Here is a 23176-nt window from a genome sequence, read left to right as displayed (position 1 = left end):
ATCTTCTCACGTGTCAGGATGAGTAATTCTTTGCCTACCATTGATTCTAGGCAGCGTGCTTACTTTTCTTGTCACGTGCTTTAAAAAAATTATTTTAAAAATAGAGTAACGTAGTTATTTATTTGTTTTTACTTTTTTAACTTTTGTTTTTTAATTTTTTCTGAGTGGATTGATATTTTTATACGAAGAATAAGGAGAGTTCGGCTAAACCACCCAATAGGCAGCCTAATTTGGTATTGAATTCGCCATCTAAGATATTCGAACCTAAGACCTCTCACTTTCAAGTGAAAAGAAGTACCACCAGATCGTACTGAACATCATTGTTTTTACTTAATTTTACTTCTTGATATGATGTCATTGGTGTGGGGTGGGTACTTTAGGTTAGGTGATGGTGTGGCTGAATTTCTTTAGGCATATAAGAGTCTTAACTCTTAAGTTTGATAAGATTTTGTTAGTAACTTCTATGGGAGATTCTATCATGTGATTGGAATGTTAGATAAATTTTTTTTTATACATACACTTTAAGAGAAATGATCTCCATTTTTTTTTTAAATGAGGATTACTTGTGGAATCCAATTCATATCGAATTTCAACAATCTAAATCATTCATTTTGTAAATCTCGATTTATAGATCATTCTTGTACATATTCAATTCAATCTAAAATCATTTACTTATTTAATTGTCACGATAAATTTCAATGTTTCTTATAACATAGTTTTCATCAATTTCTTTTGGGTTATTATACAAAATAGTCCTTGAGATTTGCATGATCAATAGAAATGGTCCTTGAGATTGTCCACCATCCATGATTTTGGTCCTTCAGTTAAAAACGATTTTGGGCAATTTTCAAAGTTTTGTAACTCAATCGTTTCTTAACCAAATTTGACTCATAATATATCAAAATGAAGATAGGAAAGTGTAGAATACGATTATACCTATTTGGAAACTTAATGGTTGTCAGCGATGGCCGCAAAATAACCTGAAAGGTGACTGATCCGCGGAAAACTGGAAAACTCACTGAAAATTGGGTAAACTTTAAACGTTCATAACTTCTTCAATACTCAACCAAATTGAGTGATTCAAAAACGAAAATAATACTTCTTGACAAGACGAAGAGAATGATACCTTTTTTGAAGGCTAACTCGTCGTAGTTTGGTCGGACAACAGCCCGAAAGTGGCTAACCATTTTCGGGTTAGCCACTTTCGAGCAGTTTTTCAGCCAAACCACGGTGATTTAGTAGTAAATAAAGATACCATTCTCTTCATCTCGTCGAGAAGTATGATTTTTGTTTTTGAATCACTTGATTTCGTTGAGTATTGAAGAAGTTATGAATGTTTAAAGTTTACCCAGTTTCCGGCTAGTTTTTCAGTTTTCCCGCGGACCAGTCACTTTTCAAGCTATTTTCTGCCCATCTCCGGCAATCATTGGACTTCCAAATAGGTATAATCTTGTTCGACACTTTCTTATCTTCTTTTTTATGTATTATGGGTCGAATTTGGTTAAAAATCGATTGAGTTACGAAGCTTTGAAAATTGACCAAAGAGTTTTTAAATGAATGACCAAAATCATGGATAGTGGACAACCATTTATATTGATCATGCAATCATTTCTATTGATCATGCAAATCTCAAAGACCATTTTGTATAATAACCCATTTCTTTTAACTCAGTTAGATGCCTCAAATATTCGAATTTGACTAATATTTTGTAAGGATGATCTATAAGGTGCAACTTAAAATTAGACAATTCAGATCGTTGAAATTCGATGTGATGTGGGCTTCACAATTAATTCCCATTTAAAAAAAAAATCTCAAAAAAAAAAATCTCAAAGTTTTTTTTTTTTTTTTTTTTTAATAAAGTAGGTCATGTCACGTAATGAGAGTAAATACGTAGGTCATGATTGTGCCACAAATTTTGCCAACTGCTAGAAGTGGGCAAAAGTGATGATTTTTATCTTTCTCCTAACATGAGTTATGCAATGAGAGAGACAAGAGAATATAGTCATAGGTCGTGATTGTGCCTCAAATTTTGCCACCTTCCAAGAGTGGTCAAAAGTGATGGGAAAGTATCTATATCTTTCGTATAACCTAAGTCACGTGATAGGAGAGAAATAGAGACAAGATAATATACTCATATATTGCGAATGTGCCTTAAATTTTGCCACCTTTTAGGAGTTTGATGCGAATGTGTTTATATTTTTCTTATGACGTGAATCGCGTGATGAGAGAGATGAAGACAAGATAATATACATATAGTTCCTGATTGTGGTTCAAATTTTACCAACTCCTTGGAGTGGACAAGTGAAAAGAAAAGATCATCGAACCGGCCAAACAAAGGCAACCTATGTTATTCTGTTCTATAGTAGAGTAAAAAAGAGTATTGGGTTCGACATAATAGATCCAAACCGTAATTTATGGTGCTTAGTATTTTGTTTTCTTGGGCACTTTAAAAATTTCATTCTACACTCGTAATAAGTGTATTTTTGTTTCCTAATATAGAAAGTTTAAAGTGTAAAATGAGATTTTTAAAGTGTTAATAACAATTCCCCACTTTTTTTACACATGTTGTTTGTTTTCAGTTATAACAACTCGATAATAGGCCCTTTTTCAATCCTTTTATTTCCCTTCTATTTTACCCTATAAAACCAAGCCCACATTTTTTTTTAATTTTTTTTTTTTTTACATTAATAAGCCTTATGTTTTTACCATATAAAAAATCTTTTTTTCTGGCCAGTTGATATAAAAAAATAAAAATAAAAATAAAAAACCTATGCAATCTAGAACAAGATCTAATTTTAAGTCTTGACTTAAATTTTTTTGCTTTAATCTAATGTATTAATATTTTATTTGGCAAAGTCATATACGAGTTTTGTTCTTATGATATAATCATGTCAATACTAAAAATTAGGCTCTACCAATCTTGTTTGATTAAAAATTTTCATGCCAATACAAAAAACAAAACCTTTAATTTTTCTCCCGTTCAATAAAATTGCAATTAATTTATCTAATTTCTTTTGTATGGCTTAAGGCCCCTCCTAATTTGCATTTTTTGCTCCACGGGTGCAAGAGACCTTTTAAATTAGGTGCACTACGCTCTACCTACAAAGTTTTAATCATGCACAATAGGTAGAAGCAGGGCTAGAGCTAAAGAATTGAATGAACGAGGCAACAAACTGCAGCAGTTATGCCTCACCACTGGCTACATTCGCGGCTCTAGAAAGTAGGTACCGTTTGCCTTCGGAATATTGCCACAAACCTTTGGTGATCGTTATGAATCTAACTTTCGGATTCTGTAATTGGTCATGTTTCTTTCTCATGGATGTGGAGTAATTTGCGGTAAGTCTATGCAACTCCTTATAATCCTCTTATTTCCTCTCTAAAAATTGTCACCTCAGCAGTTAGTGACTCCACTTCGTGAGTTTGGGCAAGCAAATGCTGACCTATGTTGAAACAGAGCTCGCACACTGAACGTTGAAGGTTGAAGAGTCATGGACAGCTAGCTCACTTATTTGATAACCCCCTCTAAGATTTTCACTTTGTTAACTTCGCTCACTCCAAAAACCCCGCCACCCCTCCCCTCCGTTTTGCCCAAAATGCATAACGCCCTTCAATTAAATTAATTGTTAATTTAATTGCCATCCTGTGAGGGGCATTGGGATGAAAAAGCTAGACTTATTTTAGTTATCTACCTTTTTTTTATTATAGTTTAATTAGGGTTGGTTGGAATGCAAAACTATACAACAAAAAAATTTAGATGACCGCCACCCTTAGTGGGGGCATCCGCCCCCTAGGGCTATACTAGCTCCGTCCTTGGGTATAACTTAAATTTTCTATTTAATTTTAAATATTTTTATATGATATTTGCTAGGATTGAGAGAAAGCATAAACAAAGATAATTGAAGACCAATGTGTTTCAACAATATTGTATATTGTAACTGAATGTGATTGGACCAAAAATTAAGTCACCAATCTGAGTAATTAAGATCGTTGAATAGACAAAGTTTTAGAATGTCTGATGAGTAAAACATTAATATAATTCCAATTATTTTAGATTCTGTTGTTGTGATAACCATATGGGGAAACTTGATATAGGTCCAATTTTTTGAGCCAATAGTAGGAATAGTCCAATTTATTAAAATAAGTCCAATTCCTTAAATCTTATTATTTTATTATCAATAATTATCTCTTAAATGATAAGATTTATCATAAAAATCAAATTTCTTCCTAATTATCTCTTTGATTATTTATTTATTTTGTTCTTTCTTGTTCTTTATCACGTTTTAAACCCCATTTATAGATTTTAGTTTTTATTTTTATAATCAACCTATATCATAGGTTAATTATATTTATCTACCTATATGACAGATTCTTTTTTATAATCAAGTAAGATTCATGTGTCTTGCTTGTAGATATATTATGTTTTTTTTCTACCTTTTAGTTAAGTTTCATATCTTACTTATAGGTATAATATACATTCATATATTTGTTACTTGAGTTAGGGTAGAATGATTTGCAGATAGATTTATGTCAATATATTATTTTTTTTGTTATAAGAAATTAATTATATTTTTTGGGGTTGAAAATTCATAATATTAGAAGATTTTAATTGATTTTTAATATTTTTAGAAAATATATTATGAGCATTAAAAAAATAAATACATATAATTAGGTAATCGGACTCACTCCTAAAAACCATTTATGTTTTTGGACCTGGATCTAAAAGCCCCATTAATTATTTTCCGAATAATTGGAATTATCCTGATATTTTATTGATAATTACTTGGGCAAAATGTTTGAATACAATCATTTTTTTTTTAAATTTTGGAACAAACAATATTATCTACACAAAAAGGAAGGGGGTAGGCTAAGGGTTGGTTTGGAATTGCTGTGTTTTGAAAAAAAAAACTGCTTCTACTGTGCTTTGAGAATAAGCGTATATTTGCTGCTTCACGTTTTCACTTTTTTTTCACCCAAAACTATGAAAATAAGTTGTTTTAAGTGTTTACCAAACACCTTTTTTAGCTCAGATTTTTTTGATACCCATTTTTTATAAAAACACCTTAATATCAAATTAGTACTAAGCCTCACAATGGGCTAACAAAAATGTGGATCAAATTCGCCTTGGTAAGAATTAAACTAAAATCTCTCACTTACAAATGAAGAGAAATACTACTAAACTATAATACTAATAAGTTACGATTGATTCGGAATGGTAGGCTGTCGGTTGGAACAAAATAAAATACACCTAATTGGAAGCCTAATTGGGATTGAATGCCAACATTCTGTTGTTGGTTATTCAAATGAGGATTCTTTTCAATCTTTTGGATAAAGATTTTTTTTTTTTTTTCCCGTAAAGTAAGGATAGGATTACATCAAGAGGTTTGCACGTCGTCCCTTATTAGCCTGGGATAATTCACATGCAGAAAATGAGATAAGGGGGCGTTTGTTTGCCTTCACTAAGTCGGACTGGACTGGACTGGACTAGCTATTAGTCCAATACCGTGTTTGTTCCATGCTGGGACTAACATTAATGAGACTAAAGGGGACTAGCATGGACAAAACCCTTCACTAAGAGGTCTTAGCGAGACCCCTCAATAACCATGGGACTAGTTAAGACTATCCTTTCTTTCTCGTCCTCGTCATGCTCAACGACCACTCCCGACAAACTCCTCGTCATCTCTGATAGGAGCATATTTATGCGACTTAAATGGCTTGTTCTCGTACATTTACGTTATGTTTCTTTAGTTATTTTAGTACTTTAAGCTATTTTCGTGTGTTTGTAGGTCCAAAGGGCTAAAGGAGCAAAAAGATGCATTTTGGAGACTTTTGGAGCACTTTTGGGCTAAAGGACGGATAGCTTATGCTTGAAGCCAAAGTGTTGGACGAAATTGAAGACCTAATTGGAGCCAAAGTGTTGGAACCTTGTTCTCTTTAGTTTTAGGACATTTAAACCTTTCCTAATCCCAATCATGCCATGCATAACACACATCCATTCTAACACATTGTCATTGCACATGCATTTCCTTCATTAGTTAACCCACATGCACTTATCACTTATCATCACCACATATCATATCACTTAATCACTTATCACTTATCATCACCACTTAACCACTTATCATATCATAACCACATATCATATCACTTATCACTTATCACTTAACATATCATCCACCTACTTCACCTACAACATCCACCTACTCACCTACAACATCCACCTACTTCACCTACAACATCCACCTACTTCACCTACAACATCCACCTACTTCACCTACAAATGACATAGCCATATGTTCCCTCCACTACTCCTATAAATACCCTTGCATTCAATTCACATCTCATTTTCATACACAACACATTACAAACACATTCTCCCTTCCCTAGCCGTGAGCTTCCCATCCATTCCCTTATAATCCAAACACCACTCCTCATCCATTTCCATAATCCCCCAAACCTCACCTTAGACCTTGTGCTACAACAACGAGGAAGATAAGAGGGCCTAAACGTTCATACAATTCAAGTGTGAGTTGTTGGAATGTTTAGGTGTTTCTTTGATTTCAAAGTTTAAATTCAATTCTCTTTGTTTTGTACGTATGAGGAATGGAAGAGAAGAGTGCCTAAACGTTCATACAATTCAAGTTTGAGTTGTTGGAATGTTTAGGTGTTTCTTTGATTTCAAAGTTATGAGGAACTAAACCCCCTTTAGCTAGGGGGTGATTCGAAACTATGTTTATATTTGCAATATGAATTGATTAACTTTCGTTGGAATTTCATAAGTTGTGGATTCAATTTGTTTAACCGTTTGATTGATAACTTATTTATGAATGTTTATTAAGAATGCGCGCTTAATTTTCATGCATAAATATGACGCTAGAATATAAGTGAATTTCACCTAATCGTTATGAACTTATATTCACAAGTAGTGGAGGTTGCTTATAAACAATCGCGTTAAATGAATTCTTGGCACGAGTTTCATGCTCATCATAGTAACAAATGCCTCGTCAACACTTATAGTTTTCATAATGCTTAATGATCTTTGATTGTATCTTTATTGTGCTGTTCACGTAAAGGACTTTTGGAGAATGTGGTGAATTGCGTTGCGCTAACCCATCCAATTCATTAACTTAAGGAAAACTTGACGGTTAATTTAAGCGGACCTAATTAACCCGGGGCGTTGAGTTTCATAATTTATCGAAAGACCAACTGAGAATCAATCTTGTATGCAAGTGTAACATGTGTGGAGAAGAACCCCTTGGCTATTCCATCATCCATATTTTATTCACATTCATATTTACATTCTGTTTTAATTGCAATTTGTTCATTTAGTTTAATTTTGTCAAAACCTAAATCCCCCTTTACTTTAATGTCAAATTAGTTAGAAATCAATTTAGTTTGTGTTTTTAAGAGTTTTGAGTCTTTTGAACTTGTTAGAATCTGTTTAGTTTATGTTTTAAAGTATTTTTGAATTCCTTGAGCCTAGTTTAGTGTTTTATATTGTTTTTACGTTTTTAAGTCAGTTTCCAAGAGATTAACAATCCCTCCTAATCCCCGGTCCAGAACGATCCCTACTTGCACCTATACTACAATTTGACAAAAAGAGGGTTTAATTTGTGCGCGTATAAAACTCGCATCAAATTTTGGCGCCGTTGCCGGGGATTAGCAACTTTGCTAATCCCTTGGTTCTTTTCTTTTTTTTGGTTTAGTTGTTTTCGTTTTAGTTTCTAAACTTAGTGTTGTTTTCTTTGTTTGTTGTTACTTTTGATATTTGATTTAGTTCTCTTTCTTTGATTTTAGGTACTAGAGAAGTAAGATATGGATTTTGCTAGCATTCAAGCTCAATTGGCAAATCTTACTTCTAAATTGTCGCCGTATGCCGAAAGGACCACAATGCAGAGTGTCCCTACATTTGGTGCTTCATATAGGCAAGGATTTCAAGCCAATCAATGTCCACAAAGAGATTGGAGGGATCATTCAAACTCTATATGGTGGGAAGATCAACAAGTTCAACGTGAAGCATATTGGCAACCATATGAGGAGTTCTATTCAAGACCTATGCAGCCACCACAACTTCATATGCAATATGCTCAATTAAATTCAAGTTCGCCAATAGATTATATTCAAATTCTTAATGAAATAAATTCTTTGGCGCAGGGGTCACAAAATCAAGCCAAGGAGGCTCAACAAGAAGCATATTGGCAACCATATGAGGAGTTTAATACAACACCTATGCAGCCACCACAACCTCCCCCACAACAATTCCAATCAAGTTCAAGTATGTCCATGGATAATGATAAAAAATTTCAATTACTAACCTCTTTGACGCAGGACGAACAAAATCAAGACAAGAAGTTGGGTAAATTGGACGAGCAATTTGGGCAGATTATGGAGTTCATGAAACAAATTCAAGAGCAAAGTGAACTTTCCAACTCAACTATTGAAAACTCGAAGGAAGATTTTGAAATCCATAATGCTATCACTTTGGGAAGTGCTATGGAGGTTGGAGCTGACCTAAAAATGTCCAAACATAGCCTAGAAGTGGATGAAGAGCTGTTAATTGAGGAGGAGGAAGAAGACATGCACACGGCAAGGGTAGAACAACCCTTGCCGCAGCCTCCTAAGCCCTCTAAACCACCCACCACCAGTAAGGACGTCCCAATTCCATGTTATTCTGATGTTATTCCACCCAATGTCCCTTTTCCTAGCAGGTTTTTGATTCCCAACCAAGAAGAGAGTAAAAAGGACATCGTGGAAGCCTTCCCAAAAGAGCAAAATGTTATTCAAATTCTTGGTGCAACACAGCAAGTTTTAGATGGTGTTGAATTCTTCAAAGGACTTTGTACACCAAGAAGAATGATTCAAGAGAAGGTAGTGGCTGGAGAAGATGTAGAAGGCATCAAAGAGGACATATTTGAAACCACAAGTCCCAAGGAAGTTGGATTTTATGACACGGGACAAGTCATAACTTTCGAAGGGGTGTTTATTCTGGAGTTCATTTTGGAGCACACAGGTAAGCCGCCTCCCCGAATTTCAATTTTCTTTTATACTAACATGTGGTTAATGATTCAGGCACCCAATCTGGAATTTAAACTATTACCGGATCATTTCAAGTATCACCGCCCATTCAAAGATAAATTCCATGCCGTTTGATTTTATTTATGTAAAAAAAAAAAAAAAAAAAAAAAAAAAAAAAAAAAAAGATACTAAACATGGAGAAAAGTGGAGCTTCACAAAGGTTGTTTACGTGAAGCCCCACTACGAGGCGCAGAAGCGGAAGGCGTAGAAGCGGGAGGCATAGAAGCAGGAGGCATCGGAGCGGAAGCCATCGGAGCGGGAGGCATCGGAGCTAGAGCATTCCAGGCCTCAATACTTGGCCAAGCGCTGGATGACCCAGGAAAAAGGTGCCTCTGGAGATAAGACGCAAGCCTTTGACGGTCATTGTGAATTCGACCCTCAGATTCTTGCAACTCATCAAGCTTCCTCTTCATGCCCGACGAATAGTTATTTGCAAGCACATGCAAACTTCTATTCTCATACTTAAGCTGCTGGATCTCCTGCTTGAGACTTTCCACCTCTGCCATCAATGATTCCACCTGACGGGAGCGGGCAAGCAGGCGTTGGCCCATGTTGGACACAGAACTCGCACACTGAACACTAAGTGCGATGGACTCTTGAACGGCCAACTCATCGGACCATCCTGACAGCAGCCTACTATCTTTTGGAGTGAGGAGGTTCCTAGCTACTATTGTAGCTGTTGTGGCGTCCTGCATCACGGAGTCTTCACCTGTGAGAGGACCGTTAGAAGAAAAGAAAGAAGGGCGCCATACGTTACCTTGACGCGGCGCGCCCGTATCACTGCTAAGGCTCAAATCTAAGCTAAGGTTCGATGAGTTTGCCATTTTTTTTTTTTTTTTCAAAAGTGTTCAAAGAGAAGGGGTGGATGGAGTTAAAATTTCACAAAGGGCCGGAGTCGAGTTTCAGGAATGGGAAATCTTCAGAGTGTGTGTGTTGGGGTGATTGATAGCTCTATAAAAAGCCAAGACGACGCGTCCACCGATTCAAAGAGCCGGATTTTCCGGCGTAATTTAGGCGACGCTCCCTCGGCTTTTCAGAAAACGCGTTCAACTTTGTCAAAAGATTTCTGACAAAGCTGAAAACACGTGGAGGCCATCATCGCATCTACACATCTTTAGCCGACAAGCGCAATGTTCGGCGACGCTTTCTCTGCTTTTCAGAAGACGCGTGCAGCTTTGTCAAAAAGAGCCGCATCTGCACTACCACGTGTCGTTCAGAAAGCGAAGGGGCGTCGTTCAGAAATCGAAGGGGCGCCTGCTCAGAAATCGAAGAGGCGTATTCAAAGATCGAAGAGGCGCCACTATTTCAAAGAGCCGGATTTGCGGGATCAAAACGTTTGTCGACAAGGGTAAAAAGTACCACCACTTGATATTATCTCTATATATGTCGACCTTCGTCTTTTATGGCAGGGCAAACCTGAAGAAAATGCCCAACTCTCCCTCACCTCTGAGGGCGCACTCCCAGCAAAGCCTTTCAAAATACTCAATTCTTTCTTCTTCCCCAAATATGATACCAGATGCCTGGAGTACATATGACCCAGGAGGAAACGGCGGATTGAAGCATGTGCTGATTCATTCACCGCTTCTTCAAAGCAAAGGTATCTCATATCATCAAGGTCAAAAGCAAAAGTATCTCATATCATGCTCTTTCCCTGTCTTTTTCTTTGTCCTTGTTCTTACTTGCATGGCAAAGTAAAAGAAGCAATCAGCCGGCACTTGGAGTCAGTCTTCCGATCTGGAGCCAACTGCCTGGAATCTATTCCTGATTGCTTACCTAGCGTTGCTCTCGAGTAGTCATCTTCAACGGTTGTTACACTTCCAGAGAAGGGACCACTCCTGCAAAGATTGAACAAAGAAACAGATAACAGGAGGAAGCTCAGACCTTCGGGGGAGACCCTAAAGGAAATCCTGCTGCCCAGATCAAGAGTAGCACAAAGGAAAATCAACGATGGGTGGCAACCAGTTCGAGAGTAAGCTTGTGGAATCATCAAGATCAAGCCTCAATGCAATCAACAAAGAGAAGATGGAAGTTACACTCCATAACCAGATTTGCGTCCCTAAACTCTTCTCTTTGTTAATTACATCCTGTCATGTTTAGTATGTTTAAGTGCTTTTTGTGTGTTTACTTATGTTTTGTGTGAATCTATGCTTAAAACATTGAGGACAATGTTTGATTTAAGTGTGGGGGGGGTAACTAATGTTGTTAATTTAAATTCGTGGGATTTTATCACCCATTACTTCACATGTTGTTTCTTGCTGTTTTTAAGTGTTTTTAAGCGTGTTTAGTGTGTTTTGACTTAAAAATTCGAAAATCACATAAAAATTTGAAAAACATGTTTTGAAAAGCCTAAAAAGAGTGTTTTGAGTCGTTTTTGTGTCGTAGGTCACCTTCCAACACAATGATAAGGATTTGGTTTCTAATTGCATGACTGTTAAAAAGAGTTATAAACATAGAGAAAAGTTTGATTTACTCTTGGTATATGCTTGGTTATGGTTATAATGTATGACTTCACATGCAATCATAAAAGAAAAAAATTAGTTATGTAACATGCTTGAAGGAAGGAACTCAAACAAACGCTACAACCCTGAGAGACTTGAGCCTATAACGTTCTTTGGAGAGTTATATTCTGTGATTCTTTGTTTTCTAAAGTTGTTGCATGATCTCATTATTCCTTGCTTGGTTGCTACTTAGAAGGCGTTTCATCATATAGTTCCAAATGCTAGAACTCATGCCCATTTCATTCAAAGCATGTTATTGATTTGCATAACACATATTCAAGAAGAAGTTGTGTAGTGACCACCACCATAGCCAAATAGCCTTACTTCCCATACTTCGTATATGTTGTAAGTTTTAACCCCGTTGAGCCTTGTTTAGCCTTTATTCTTTGTTTACCCACATTTTCCTCACCTAGCCTAGTTTAGGACAATCCCCACCCTTGTTCTTAAAAGATAGTGAGCATGACTTAATTGAATTCCTTTTGAGTTACATTATGAAAGAAAATAAGTGTGGGGGAGAGAATGTTTAAGTGTTGATGTTTTGAGATTCAAAAGAAAAAAAAAAAAAAAAAAAAAAAAAAAAAAAAAAAAAAAAAGACAAAAAAAAAATGAAAGAATAAGTGATTGAAGAAAGGTTCCAAAACACCAATTCTGGGTGTAAATTATCTAAACTCTCCCTTTTTGTTCAAAAGTTGAGTTTTCATTCAAAAGTGAATTCTAAGTTGATTCAAATGCTTTGCTCACTATTTCTTTAAAAACCTTTGTTTTCCATATCCCTTCTTTGTTATCCACATACCCCAAGCCCCGTTACAACCCTTGACTTCTATCTTGAGTGTTATGTATTTCAATTGTGGAGTTTGAACTTGGTATGAGCTTATGGTGTCACTGGTTCTCGCGTCTAAGTAGTAGCATTCCATTCATGAGATCATATCTAAACATGCTTATTAACTCCAGAAAATGCTTTCCTTATTATAACATATGTGAGTGTTCGTCTACATGTTTACATCAATCTCTCACATATAACTAGTGTAGGGTGTGTAGTCAGAAAATCTGTGTGAAAATAGAGTGCATTCTAGTAAGGAATTGAGGAAATTCTCTAAAGGCATGTTACTACTTTCGAAATGTGTTTTAAATGCTTAATTGTGAACTAGTATGTGGTGACTATGATTAAGAATGTACTTAAGTGTAAAGATGGCTCAAATCTGTGAGAATAATGATTTTTAACTTGTCATGTGCATTGGAAGTCCCTGATACGATTGTTGGAAGGTGTAGGTTGTGTTTTGTTCTTTTTGTTTTGTTTTTCTGTTTTGCTCGAGGACTAGCAAAAGCTAAGTGTGGGGGTATTTGATAGGAGCATATTTATGCGACTTAAATGGCTTGTTCTCGTACATTTACGTTATGTTTCTTTAGTTATTTTAGTACTTTAAGCTATTTTCGTGTGTTTGTAGGTCCAAAGGGCTAAAGGAGCAAAAAGATGCATTTTGGAGACTTTTGGAGCACTTTTGGGCTAAAGGACGGATAGCTTATGCTTGAAGCCAAAGTGTTGGACGAAATTGAAGACCTAATTGGAGCCAAAGTGTTGGAACCTTGTTCTCTTTAGTTTTAGGACATTAGAACCTTTCCTAATCCCAATCATGCCATGCATAACACACATCCATTCTAACACATTGTCATTGCACATGCATTTCCTTCATTAGTTAACCCACATGCACTTATCACTTATCATCACCACATATCATATCACTTAATCACTTATCACTTATCATCACCACTTAACCACTTATCATATCATAACCACATATCATATCACTTATCACTTATCACTTATCACTTAACATATCATCCACCTACTTCACCTACAACATCCACCTACTTCACCTACAACATCCACCTACTTCACCTACAAATGACATAGCCATATGTTCCCTCCACTACTCCTATAAATGCCCTTGCATTCAATTCACATCTCATTTTCATACACAACACATTACAAACACATTCTCCCTTCCCTAGCCGTGAGCTTCCCATCCATTCCCTTATAATCCAAACACCACTCCTCATCCATTTCCATAATCCCCCAAACCTCACCTTAGACCTTGTGCTACAACAACGAGGAAGATAAGAGGGCCTAAACGTTCATACAATTCAAGTGTGAGTTGTTGGAATGTTTAGGTGTTTCTTTGATTTCAAAGTTTAAATTCAATTCTCTTTGTTTTGTACGTATGAGGAATGGAAGAGAAGAGTGCCTAAACGTTCATACAATTCAAGTTTGAGTTGTTGGAATGTTTAGGTGTTTCTTTGATTTCAAAGTTATGAGGAACTAAACCCCCTTTAGCTAGGGGGTGATTCGAAACTATGTTTATATTTGCAATATGAATTGATTAACTTTCGTTGGAATTTCATAAGTTGTGGATTCAATTTGTTTAACCGTTTGATTGATAACTTATTTATGAATGTTTATTAAGAATGCGCGCTTAATTTTCATGCATAAATATGACGCTAGAATATAAGTGAATTTCACCTAATCGTTATGAACTTATATTCACAAGTAGTGGAGGTTGCTTATAAACAATCGCGTTAAATGAATTCTTGGCACGAGTTTCATGCTCATCATAGTAACAAATGCCTCGTCAACACTTATAGTTTTCATAATGCTTAATGATCTTTGATTGTATCTTTATTGTGCTGTTCACGTAAAGGACTTTTGGAGAATGTGGTGAATTGCGTTGCGCTAACCCATCCAATTCATTAACTTAAGGAAAACTTGACGGTTAATTTAAGCGGACCTAATTAACCCGGGGCGTTGAGTTTCATAATTTATCGAAAGACCAACTGAGAATCAATCTTGTATGCAAGTGTAACATGTGTGGAGAAGAACCCCTTGGCTATTTCATCATCCATATTTTATTCACATTCATATTTACATTCTGTTTTAATTGCAATTTGTTCATTTAGTTTAATTTTGTCAAAACCTAAATCCCCCTTTACTTTAATGTCAAATTAGTTAGAAATCAATTTAGTTTGTGTTTTTAAGAGTTTTGAGTCTTTTGAACTTGTTAGAATCTGTTTAGTTTATGTTTTAAAGTATTTTTGAATTCCTTGAGCCTAGTTTAGTGTTTTATATTGTTTTTACGTTTTTAAGTCAGTTTCCAAGAGATTAACAATCCCTCCTAATCCCCGGTCCAGAACGATCCCTACTTGCACCTATACTACAATTTGACAAAAAGAGGGTTTAATTTGTGCGCGTATAAAACTCGCATCAATCTCCGGTCACCTAGATCAATCATTAACTTTCCGACTCTCTTTTAGATCTATTTCACAACCAACTTTCATATAAAATATACCAAATTGAAGCTGGGAGTGAGAAGATTACGATTTTACCTGAATCGAGGCCAAAATGTGGTCGGAAAATGGCCTGGAAGTCTCGGGCTGTTTGGGCTTCTTCAAATCCATGACAGATTCGAGCATGCAAAGCTAAGATCTCGGTCCAGGGATGGTGATGAATTTTTTGGCGGTACTAACTTCATCCAATTTAACGAGGGTTAGCTGGAAAACACATCGGGAAACCTTCAACTCGTCGGGAAAATTGGAGCCGTGAGGTTCCGTTCGAACAACGCATAGTTAGAGAGGGAGGGAGGACAGAGAAATAGAGACTGGAATCAATAAGGAGTTTGACCAAGAATGAGAAAGAGACATGAATTGAGAGGTCTGAGAGGAAAAAAAAGAGGGAGAGGGAGGGACGATGAGAGAAGAGGAAGAGAGTGGGACGGAAATGGTAGGAAAAGATGGAGAAAAAGATAAAATCATAATAAAATATTAATAATTTAATATTAAATAATATAATATTAGAATTTGTTATTATCCAGCTTCTTAGTCCAATACTGCACCAAACGCTTCACTAAGTTAGTCCAGTTTAGTCTAGTCTAAGTCAGTCCAGCTTAGTCCTTGAAGCTAATCCAGTCCGAGATAGTCCAGCGCAACAAACGCCCCCAGAGTTTCAGAGACGTGGTGCAATCAAAGATGCGTCGACAACTGATTATCCAAGGCCTATTTAGCATGAGGATCTACAACGTGAATGGGCCCTTTAACTCAATAAACAATTCAAAATTATCTACACGAAAATTCTTTTTAAGCGAAAATCACACTAACTATCCTAACATTTTCCGTCAACACATCATCAGTTCATACAAGTAAACAATATTATGTTGACACCCTGCAACATCTTCAGTTTAGACTAACAACTTGCAACATCTTCATTCAACACAACTTTAGTTTGGACAAGTAAACAACAATGTGTTGACAACTTGCGACATCTTCACTTTGGACTAACAACCTGTAACATCTTCAATTTGGATTAACAACACTAGAGGGGTAGAACCAAACAATTCAGAAGAACATTCAGTTTAGATCTATGACAACACTTAGTTGGTTATCAGGGCTAGCTTTGAGAATTTAGGTGCCCTGTGCAAAATTTAGACGGAGGCCCTTCATCTTTTTTAATAGGGTAAAGTACAAAAAACTACCTCAACTATTGGGGTCACGACAGTTTCATACCTCATATTTTAAAATTGACAGTGTCATACCGCATTTTACGAATTTGTGACAATGTTATACCTTCGTCAAATTTTCTGTTAATTTTTCTGTTAAGTGCTGATGTGGCAAAAGACAGGACCACTCACTAATCCAGCTGGATTAAAAAATAATTAAATATATTTTTAATAATTAAATATTAAAAAAATTAAGAATAAAAAAATAAAACAAAAAAATTTCCTAAGGGTGCGGGGACCCTTTCCCCTATCCGTCTTCTTCTCCTTCTTCTGGTTTTTTTTTTTTTTTTTTTTTTTTTTTTTTTTTTTTTCTTTTTGTTCTGGGTTGGAGTTTCCATTTTTTTTTCCCTCCTCCTCTTCTTCCTCCTTCTTCTTCTTCGGTTCTTCCTCCTTCTCCTGGGGGGTGAAAGTGGTCCTAATCTCTTGCCACGTCAACACTTAACAGAAAAACTAATAGAAAAATTGACGGAGGTATGACATTGTCACAAATTCGTAAGATGCGGTATGACATTATCAATTTTAAAAGATGAGGTATGAAACTGTCGTGACCCCAATAGTTGAGGTAGTTTTTTGTACTTTACCCTTTTTAATACTGTATTTTATTTGTTATTTTTTTTTTCAATTTGTATTTATAAAATTTAAATACTACAAATTTGAGCAACAAATTATAAGTATTATTTGAGTGGACACAAGTGTTTCCTGTAACTTTTTAAGTTAATAAATTTGCACAACTTTAAAATAGTGGACTTGAACCCAGGCATGTACAAGAAGATTGAAGCCTTACACCACTAGCACTGGCACTAAAATTATTATCAACTTGCACATTTATATATATAAGGTATATCTATTTACATGTAAAGAAAATTGGGGGCCTGTGCGGTGGCACCTTTTGCACGTCCTCAGGGTTAGCTTTGTTGGTTATCCATCTAAAGTCTTGGCGGATGGAATTCTTCATTCTTTTGTCTCAAAAGGTCATCTCATTAGCTTCGGCGAAGTGAGGTGTTCTCCAGTTATCCTTTGTTTGGCACAACGAAAGCCGAACTTATTAGTGAACTTTACAGTAATCCAGTAACCTTATCTTCAAGTTCTAAAGCAGAAGGTCAAGACGTTTTCCTTCCTCGACCATAATCGTTTCGATATAGAGTAAGTAGTGCATCCGACACAACCATCACCTCCATTATACTTGTACCAAGCTCAGTTGCAAGTTGTCACGCTCACTTTCACAAGAAGAACGTAGTTAGATCATATTTATTCAGTCTACACGCTACTGAGGCTTTCTAATTTATAGGACCAAAACATAAAAGAAGACAAATGCCATTTTATATCCACTAATCCATTGTATATAATATACACTTTTGTTTTCGACTGTATGTAACGTACCTTATAATCTCCATAAGAGTATGTTTGGAACTGATTTTGCAAAGGGCCACAATCGTATTTGAATAGACATAATTAGTCCAAACAAGAAAACTAGATTAATGAAAGAAAACAAATCGAATGACATTTGATGAGAAATAATTGAATGGCTCCGACTCCGAGTGGATGGACAAACACTATACAATGGAAAGGGATCCTCTTTAATCCCTTCCACCGAATTTTCATGAGCTACAAATTCGGATATTTGAAATTTGATTCAACGGCTAAAATTATTTTAACTTTTAATGAAATTCTATATTTGTAACCGTTGGATTAAATTTCAAAAATCCGAATTTATGAATCATAAGGCTTAGGTGGAAGGGATCCCTTCCTGTAAAATTAAAATCATCTAAACTGTCAAGTCTACTGCAGAAATTTTGACAAAAACAAAAAGTCTACTGCAGAAAGTTGGAATTCAGATAAATTGATATTAATATTCAATTTCCTTGCAATCAACGGTTCATATTGCATGATGACAATCATTTACATCCAACGGTGAAGGAGCGCTCGTAAAAGTGACGAAGTGACGTAGTTGATCAGAGCCTCAGGAACCGGGTCAGAATAGAATACGAACAGCCTACCCAACCCTCCTGAAGCTCCCGTCCCTCTTTTACCTTCATCATCACTTTCCTTGTACTCCCAATTTTTTATTCGTATTTTTCCCAATTATTTCCTTCAATTCGATCAATTTGAATCCAACACCCTAAATCTGAATTCCTAATCCCACTAAAATTTGGACCAAGGTTCTAGGGTTTCTATGCTATTCCGAAAACCCTAATTAAAACTTGCCATTTTTTTTTCTCTCACTCCACTGGCTAAAGCTAAAGGTTGAATATTGCTGAAGATTCACAAGAGTTCACTTTCTCAGCGGAATAAGACTATGCGAGTCTTTGTGAAAGTCTATATCTTTCTGGGTCAGTCTTTCTTTTTCATAGAATTTTTACAAATTTGTTAGAATTTACTTTGAAATTTCAATTTTTTTTTTCCCGCTAAGATTGTAGATGAACTTATTTATGTATCAGTGATTCTGTATATGGGTGTGTATATATATATATATACACACACACATACATACAGACATAATACTCATTTTATATTTATACAGATTATAACAGTGTGAGGTTTGGGTCTTGAGATAATTCAATTGGAATTGATCTGAAACCGTTTCAAAATTTTGACATGGATAACGAGGTGATTGAGTTTGATATTGGGTTGGGAGGAGGGGGAGGCCGGGATGGGGATGATGATTTTGTAGACATTGAGCATCCTGTTGATGATGAGGAAATGGTTGATAGTCCTCTTCTGCGGAGTGGCAGTGGCGGTGGTATTGTTTTCGGTGGTGGTGAAATTTACTTTCCTGAGGGGGATCTCTTGGACCTTGAGCCATATGACGGCATGGAATTTGAGTCTGAAGAGGCTGCCAAGGCCTTTTACAATTCGTATGCACGGCGGGTTGGGTTCAGTACTCGTGTCAGCTCCTCACGTCGTTCCAGGCGCGATGGAGCAATCATACAGAGACAGTTTGTTTGTGCTAAAGAGGGTTTCCGGAATTTGAATGAGAAGCGCACCAAGGATAGGGAGATTAAGCGCCCTCGGACTATCACTAGAGTAGGGTGCAAAGCATCCTTGTCTGTAAAGATGCAAGATTCGGGGAAATGGGTGGTGTCTGGTTTTGTTAAGGATCATAATCATGAGTTGGTTCCGCCAGATCAGGTGCATTGTCTTCGTTCTCACAGGCAAATATCTGGTCCTGCTAAGACTTTGATTGATACCTTGCAGGCTGCTGGAATGGGTCCCAGGAGGATTATGTCAGCGCTGATTAAGGAATATGGTGGGATAAGCAAAGTCGGATTTACAGAGGTGGATTGTAGGAATTACATGAGGAATAATCGCCATAAGAGCTTAGATGGGGACATTCAGATGCTTTTGGATTACTTGAGACAAATGCAAGCTGATAATCACAACTTTTTCTATGCTGTGCAGGGCGATGACGATCAGTCCATGGGAAATGTCATTTGGGCTGATCCAAAGGCAAGGATGAACTATAGTTATTTTGGTGATACTGTTACTTTTGACACTACCTACAGGTCTAACAGGTACCGTTTGCCCTTTGCACCTTTCACAGGGGTGAACCATCACGGTCAGCCTGTTTTGTTTGGTTGTGCCTTTCTGATAAATGAATCTGAAGCATCATTCGTTTGGCTGTTCAAAACATGGCTTATGGCAATGTCAGGCCGGCCCCCAGTGTCAATTACAACTGATCAGGATCCTGTGATACAGTCAGCCATCACGCAGGTTTTCCCGCAGACCCGGCTCCGTTTCTGCAAATGGCACATCTTTAAGAAATGTCAGGAGAAGCTATCCCATGTGTTTCTTAAGCATCCGACCTTTGAAGCAGACTTTCACAAGTGTGTTAATTTGACTGAGTCCATAGAAGAATTTGAGTCTTATTGGTTGTCTCTTGTTGATAGATACAATCTCAGAGATCATGAATGGATTCAAATGGTATACTCCGCTCGCAGGCAGTGGGTCCCTGTATATCTGCGGGACACTTTTTTTGCAGAAATGTCCATTACTCAGAGAAGTGACAGTATGAACTCATATTTTGATGGATATGTGAATGCTTCAACAAATTTGAGTCAGTTCTTTAAGCTTTATGAGAAAGCTCTAGAGAGTCGAAATGAGAAGGAAGTGAAAGCAGATTTTGAAACTATGAACACTGCCCCAGTTTTGAAAACCCCATCTCCAATGGAAAAGCAAGCATCCGAGCTTTATACAAAAAAGATATTTATGAGGTTTCAAGAGGAGTTAGTTGGAACGCTAACTCTCACAGCATCTAAGGGTGATGATGATGGGGAGATCATCACCTATCAAGTAGCTAAGTTTGGGGAGGACCATAAAGCATACTATGTTAAGTTTAATGTTTTGGAGATGATGGCAACTTGTAGTTGCCAGATGTTTGAGTTCTCAGGTCTTCTTTGCAGACATGTATTGGCAGTCTTTAGAGTGACCAATGTGCTGACTCTCCCATCCCATTACATATTGAAACGATGGACTAGAAATGCCAAGAGCAGTGTCATGTTAGAAGAACGTTCTAGTGATGTATATACCAATTATCTAGAATCTCATACTGTTCGGTACAATACCCTACGTCACGAGGCCTTTAAATTTGTAGATGGAGCAAGGTCTTCAGAAACTTATGACATTGCAGTGGAAGCTTTGAAAGAAGCTGGAAAGAAAGTAGCTCATGCCACAAAGCATGAGGGGAAATCCATGGTGAATGGGCATGTCAGGGGGAACTTGGCTGGTGGGGCAAGTCAGGCAGCACGTTGTGCTAGTGGGGATCATGAAGGAAGTTCTGGCCAACACTTGTCTGAGGTTAGAGTCATTTTTCCGATTTTTTATTTATTTGATTACTTGTCTTAAGGCCTTAGCCTTTTTTTGTTACCTTTGATGGTGCGTTCCATGTTGACACAATCTTTCTTTGCTGATGTTTGTCAAATAGTTTGACTAATGAAATGGTGTTTGACTGTTTGCTTATACGATTTGTTCAAGCCTGTTGTAACTTTGTTGTTATGGGTGTTATTGTGTAGGATGATATGGACAAAAAAATTCGAGAACTCACGAATGAGCTGGAGTGCGCAAATCGGAAATGTGAAGTTTATCGGGCTAACCTGCTTTCAGTTTTGAAAGATATAGAGGATCATAAGTCACAATTGTCAATTAAAGTACAAAACATTAAAATTGGCATGAAAGACGGCCTATAAAGGTGCAATACAGTCTCATGTACTTATCTTTTATTTTTGACTGCTTTTTAGTCGGTGTACTTTCACAATGCCCTTTGGATAAGGCTGTTCCTTCACTTATGATTGGTGTAGAAATTGGAAATCTGTGAATGTTGTTCTATGTGGAAATAGAATTTATGTAGATGTATAATGCTATGCATTTATAGTTGTACGATCCAAAATCTATGCAGATACTTGATAGTTGGCCTTGTGTCTGACATCAATTGGAAAATAACCTCCACTTATGTGGGAAATTGGCAGGGTCCATGTTGTAAATCATGGATCTTGGCTGCGGATTTGACTCGTTACAGGCTTGATACCTCATGTGTAAATCTTGTATTGGCAGATTCGTTAGACTTGTTTTCTTTTTGTTATTAGTTAATAGTTATGTTATTTTAAAACGATTTATATTTTTCTGACATTTTATGGGTTGTGAATCTTGTGATCTTCTAGTCTGCAACAGTAACTTTTTGGGAGGAGACATCATTGTATGAATGGTTGCACAAGAAGACAGGCATGAGAGCCGAAGGGTTTATCGGGGTATGGATGTTTAGCAATTGAAATCGTTCGGTAGCTCTTTTCTCATTGTGTGTGTATTTATATATTTTCGTTTGGTGATTGTTTGCTGTCGAAGGTAATAATCAGATGTTATTTTCTGTGCCTGTCGAATAATACCTTCAATTTTAAGTTTTCGTATAAGCTTGTAGGTAAATTCATCCTTGATTTGACAAGTCATCTTCCACTCATCCTTGCAAATTGGCTGTACAGAACCTATTAACTGCGGTTTCTGTTAGGAAGGTTAATACAGTTTCACTGGAGTGTATCTGCACCAACACTTTGTTTACTTTTCGTGCTTCGATCTTTAGGCTTTCGTTGCCCCGTTTCTTCGGTATTGATTACATGTGTAAACAATTTCGCTGGTTAAGCTTATTGGAGTTTGCTGATTCCCATTTTATTGGCATTGAAAGCAATACGGTGTAGTATGACACCGAAACTGAAAGCTTGAGTTCGGGTGAGTGGGAAAGTGGGGATGGAATGTTATGTTCTTCCGAGCCTTTGTTGGAGCGAGATATGTAATGTGATATTCTTATGTTGTGTATACACTTTGTAGGATATGATTTTCCTAAATAGAGTTCAATCTACGATTCGGGTGATCGACAGTCGTAATCATCAATGGTAGTTAATTGTGAATTTATGTGGGACCATCCAATCGACGACTAACAATCCTTCACACGAGCAATTGATACTTTTCTGACCCCAAGTGTTATAGATTCTTGTTTGATTTGAGCATCTAACATATGACTTGCAAATTTAAGTCTAGTTGTGTGAGTTGCTTTTCCATACACACAACATAACTGAAACTGAAAAAACAAATTGAAGAAATGGAAAGAATCGACCTTGTTGGAGTTGAGATGCTTTCAAGTTTCAAGAAATCAAAATTTAAGGATGAGGATTTTTCCCTCTCTAAAAATGTTGAAGTGAGAAAAAACGAACTTTATAAAAAGACCAAGTTTTGAAAAACAACCTAGTTTGGACATGTTGAAGAGTTTTAGCTACTCGAAGGGAGTTCGACTGTTCAAGCATTGTTGGAGGAATCTCGACGGGGTTCGAACAATTTCGAGAGATAAGTTTGGGTAAAGGCGTTATTTGGCCGAGCATTTAGGGTAAGTTACTAAAAAATTATCATGCTGACACGAGTGGAACAAGGTTTGAGAGAGAAATGTCCCAAGATAGGGACCCACTGACCCACTTCCATGGTGAAGTTTTTCTTTTGTTTGAGAAGGAGAAACCTATGGATCCCCTATAGTCGTCATCCGACCTTGTTCATGCGACCACAAACACAAAACTAAGGACTCCTAGT

General features: G+C 36.7%; 1 protein-coding gene across 4 annotated transcripts; it reads left to right on the top strand.

The window, feature by feature from the left end:
• Nucleotides 1-18100: 18100 nt before the first annotated feature.
• LOC137725646 (protein FAR1-RELATED SEQUENCE 5) lies at nucleotides 18101-22443 on the top strand. 4 transcript variants are annotated; one of them, XR_015962782.1, is made up of 5 exons: nucleotides 18101-18444; nucleotides 18636-20908; nucleotides 21124-21299; nucleotides 21769-21855; nucleotides 22023-22443. XR_015962782.1 is itself a non-coding variant. In XM_068464404.2 (4 exons), exons 2-3 carry the CDS (start codon nucleotides 18710-18712, stop codon nucleotides 21295-21297), a joined length of 2373 nt encoding a protein of 790 aa, XP_068320505.2. In that variant the 5' UTR covers nucleotides 18101-18444; nucleotides 18636-18709; the 3' UTR covers nucleotides 21298-21299; nucleotides 21769-22443. The 4 variants fall into 4 exon arrangements, 3 of the variants coding, with proteins under 3 accessions (XP_068320505.2, XP_088550626.1, XP_068320504.2); XM_068464404.2 differs by having other exon boundaries at nucleotides 21769-22443; XM_088694500.1 differs by lacking the exons at nucleotides 21769-21855; nucleotides 22023-22443 and adding an exon at nucleotides 21577-21719.
• The last annotated feature ends 733 nt before the right edge of the window (nucleotides 22444-23176 follow it).

Source organism: Pyrus communis, chromosome 5 (genome assembly GCF_041283825.1).
Source record: "Pyrus communis isolate YQ-2024b chromosome 5, ASM4128382v1, whole genome shotgun sequence".
NCBI lineage: Eukaryota > Viridiplantae > Streptophyta > Magnoliopsida > Rosales > Rosaceae > Pyrus > Pyrus communis.
Note: the sequence above shows the minus strand (reverse complement) of the source record. Positions and strands in the feature narration are given on the sequence as shown.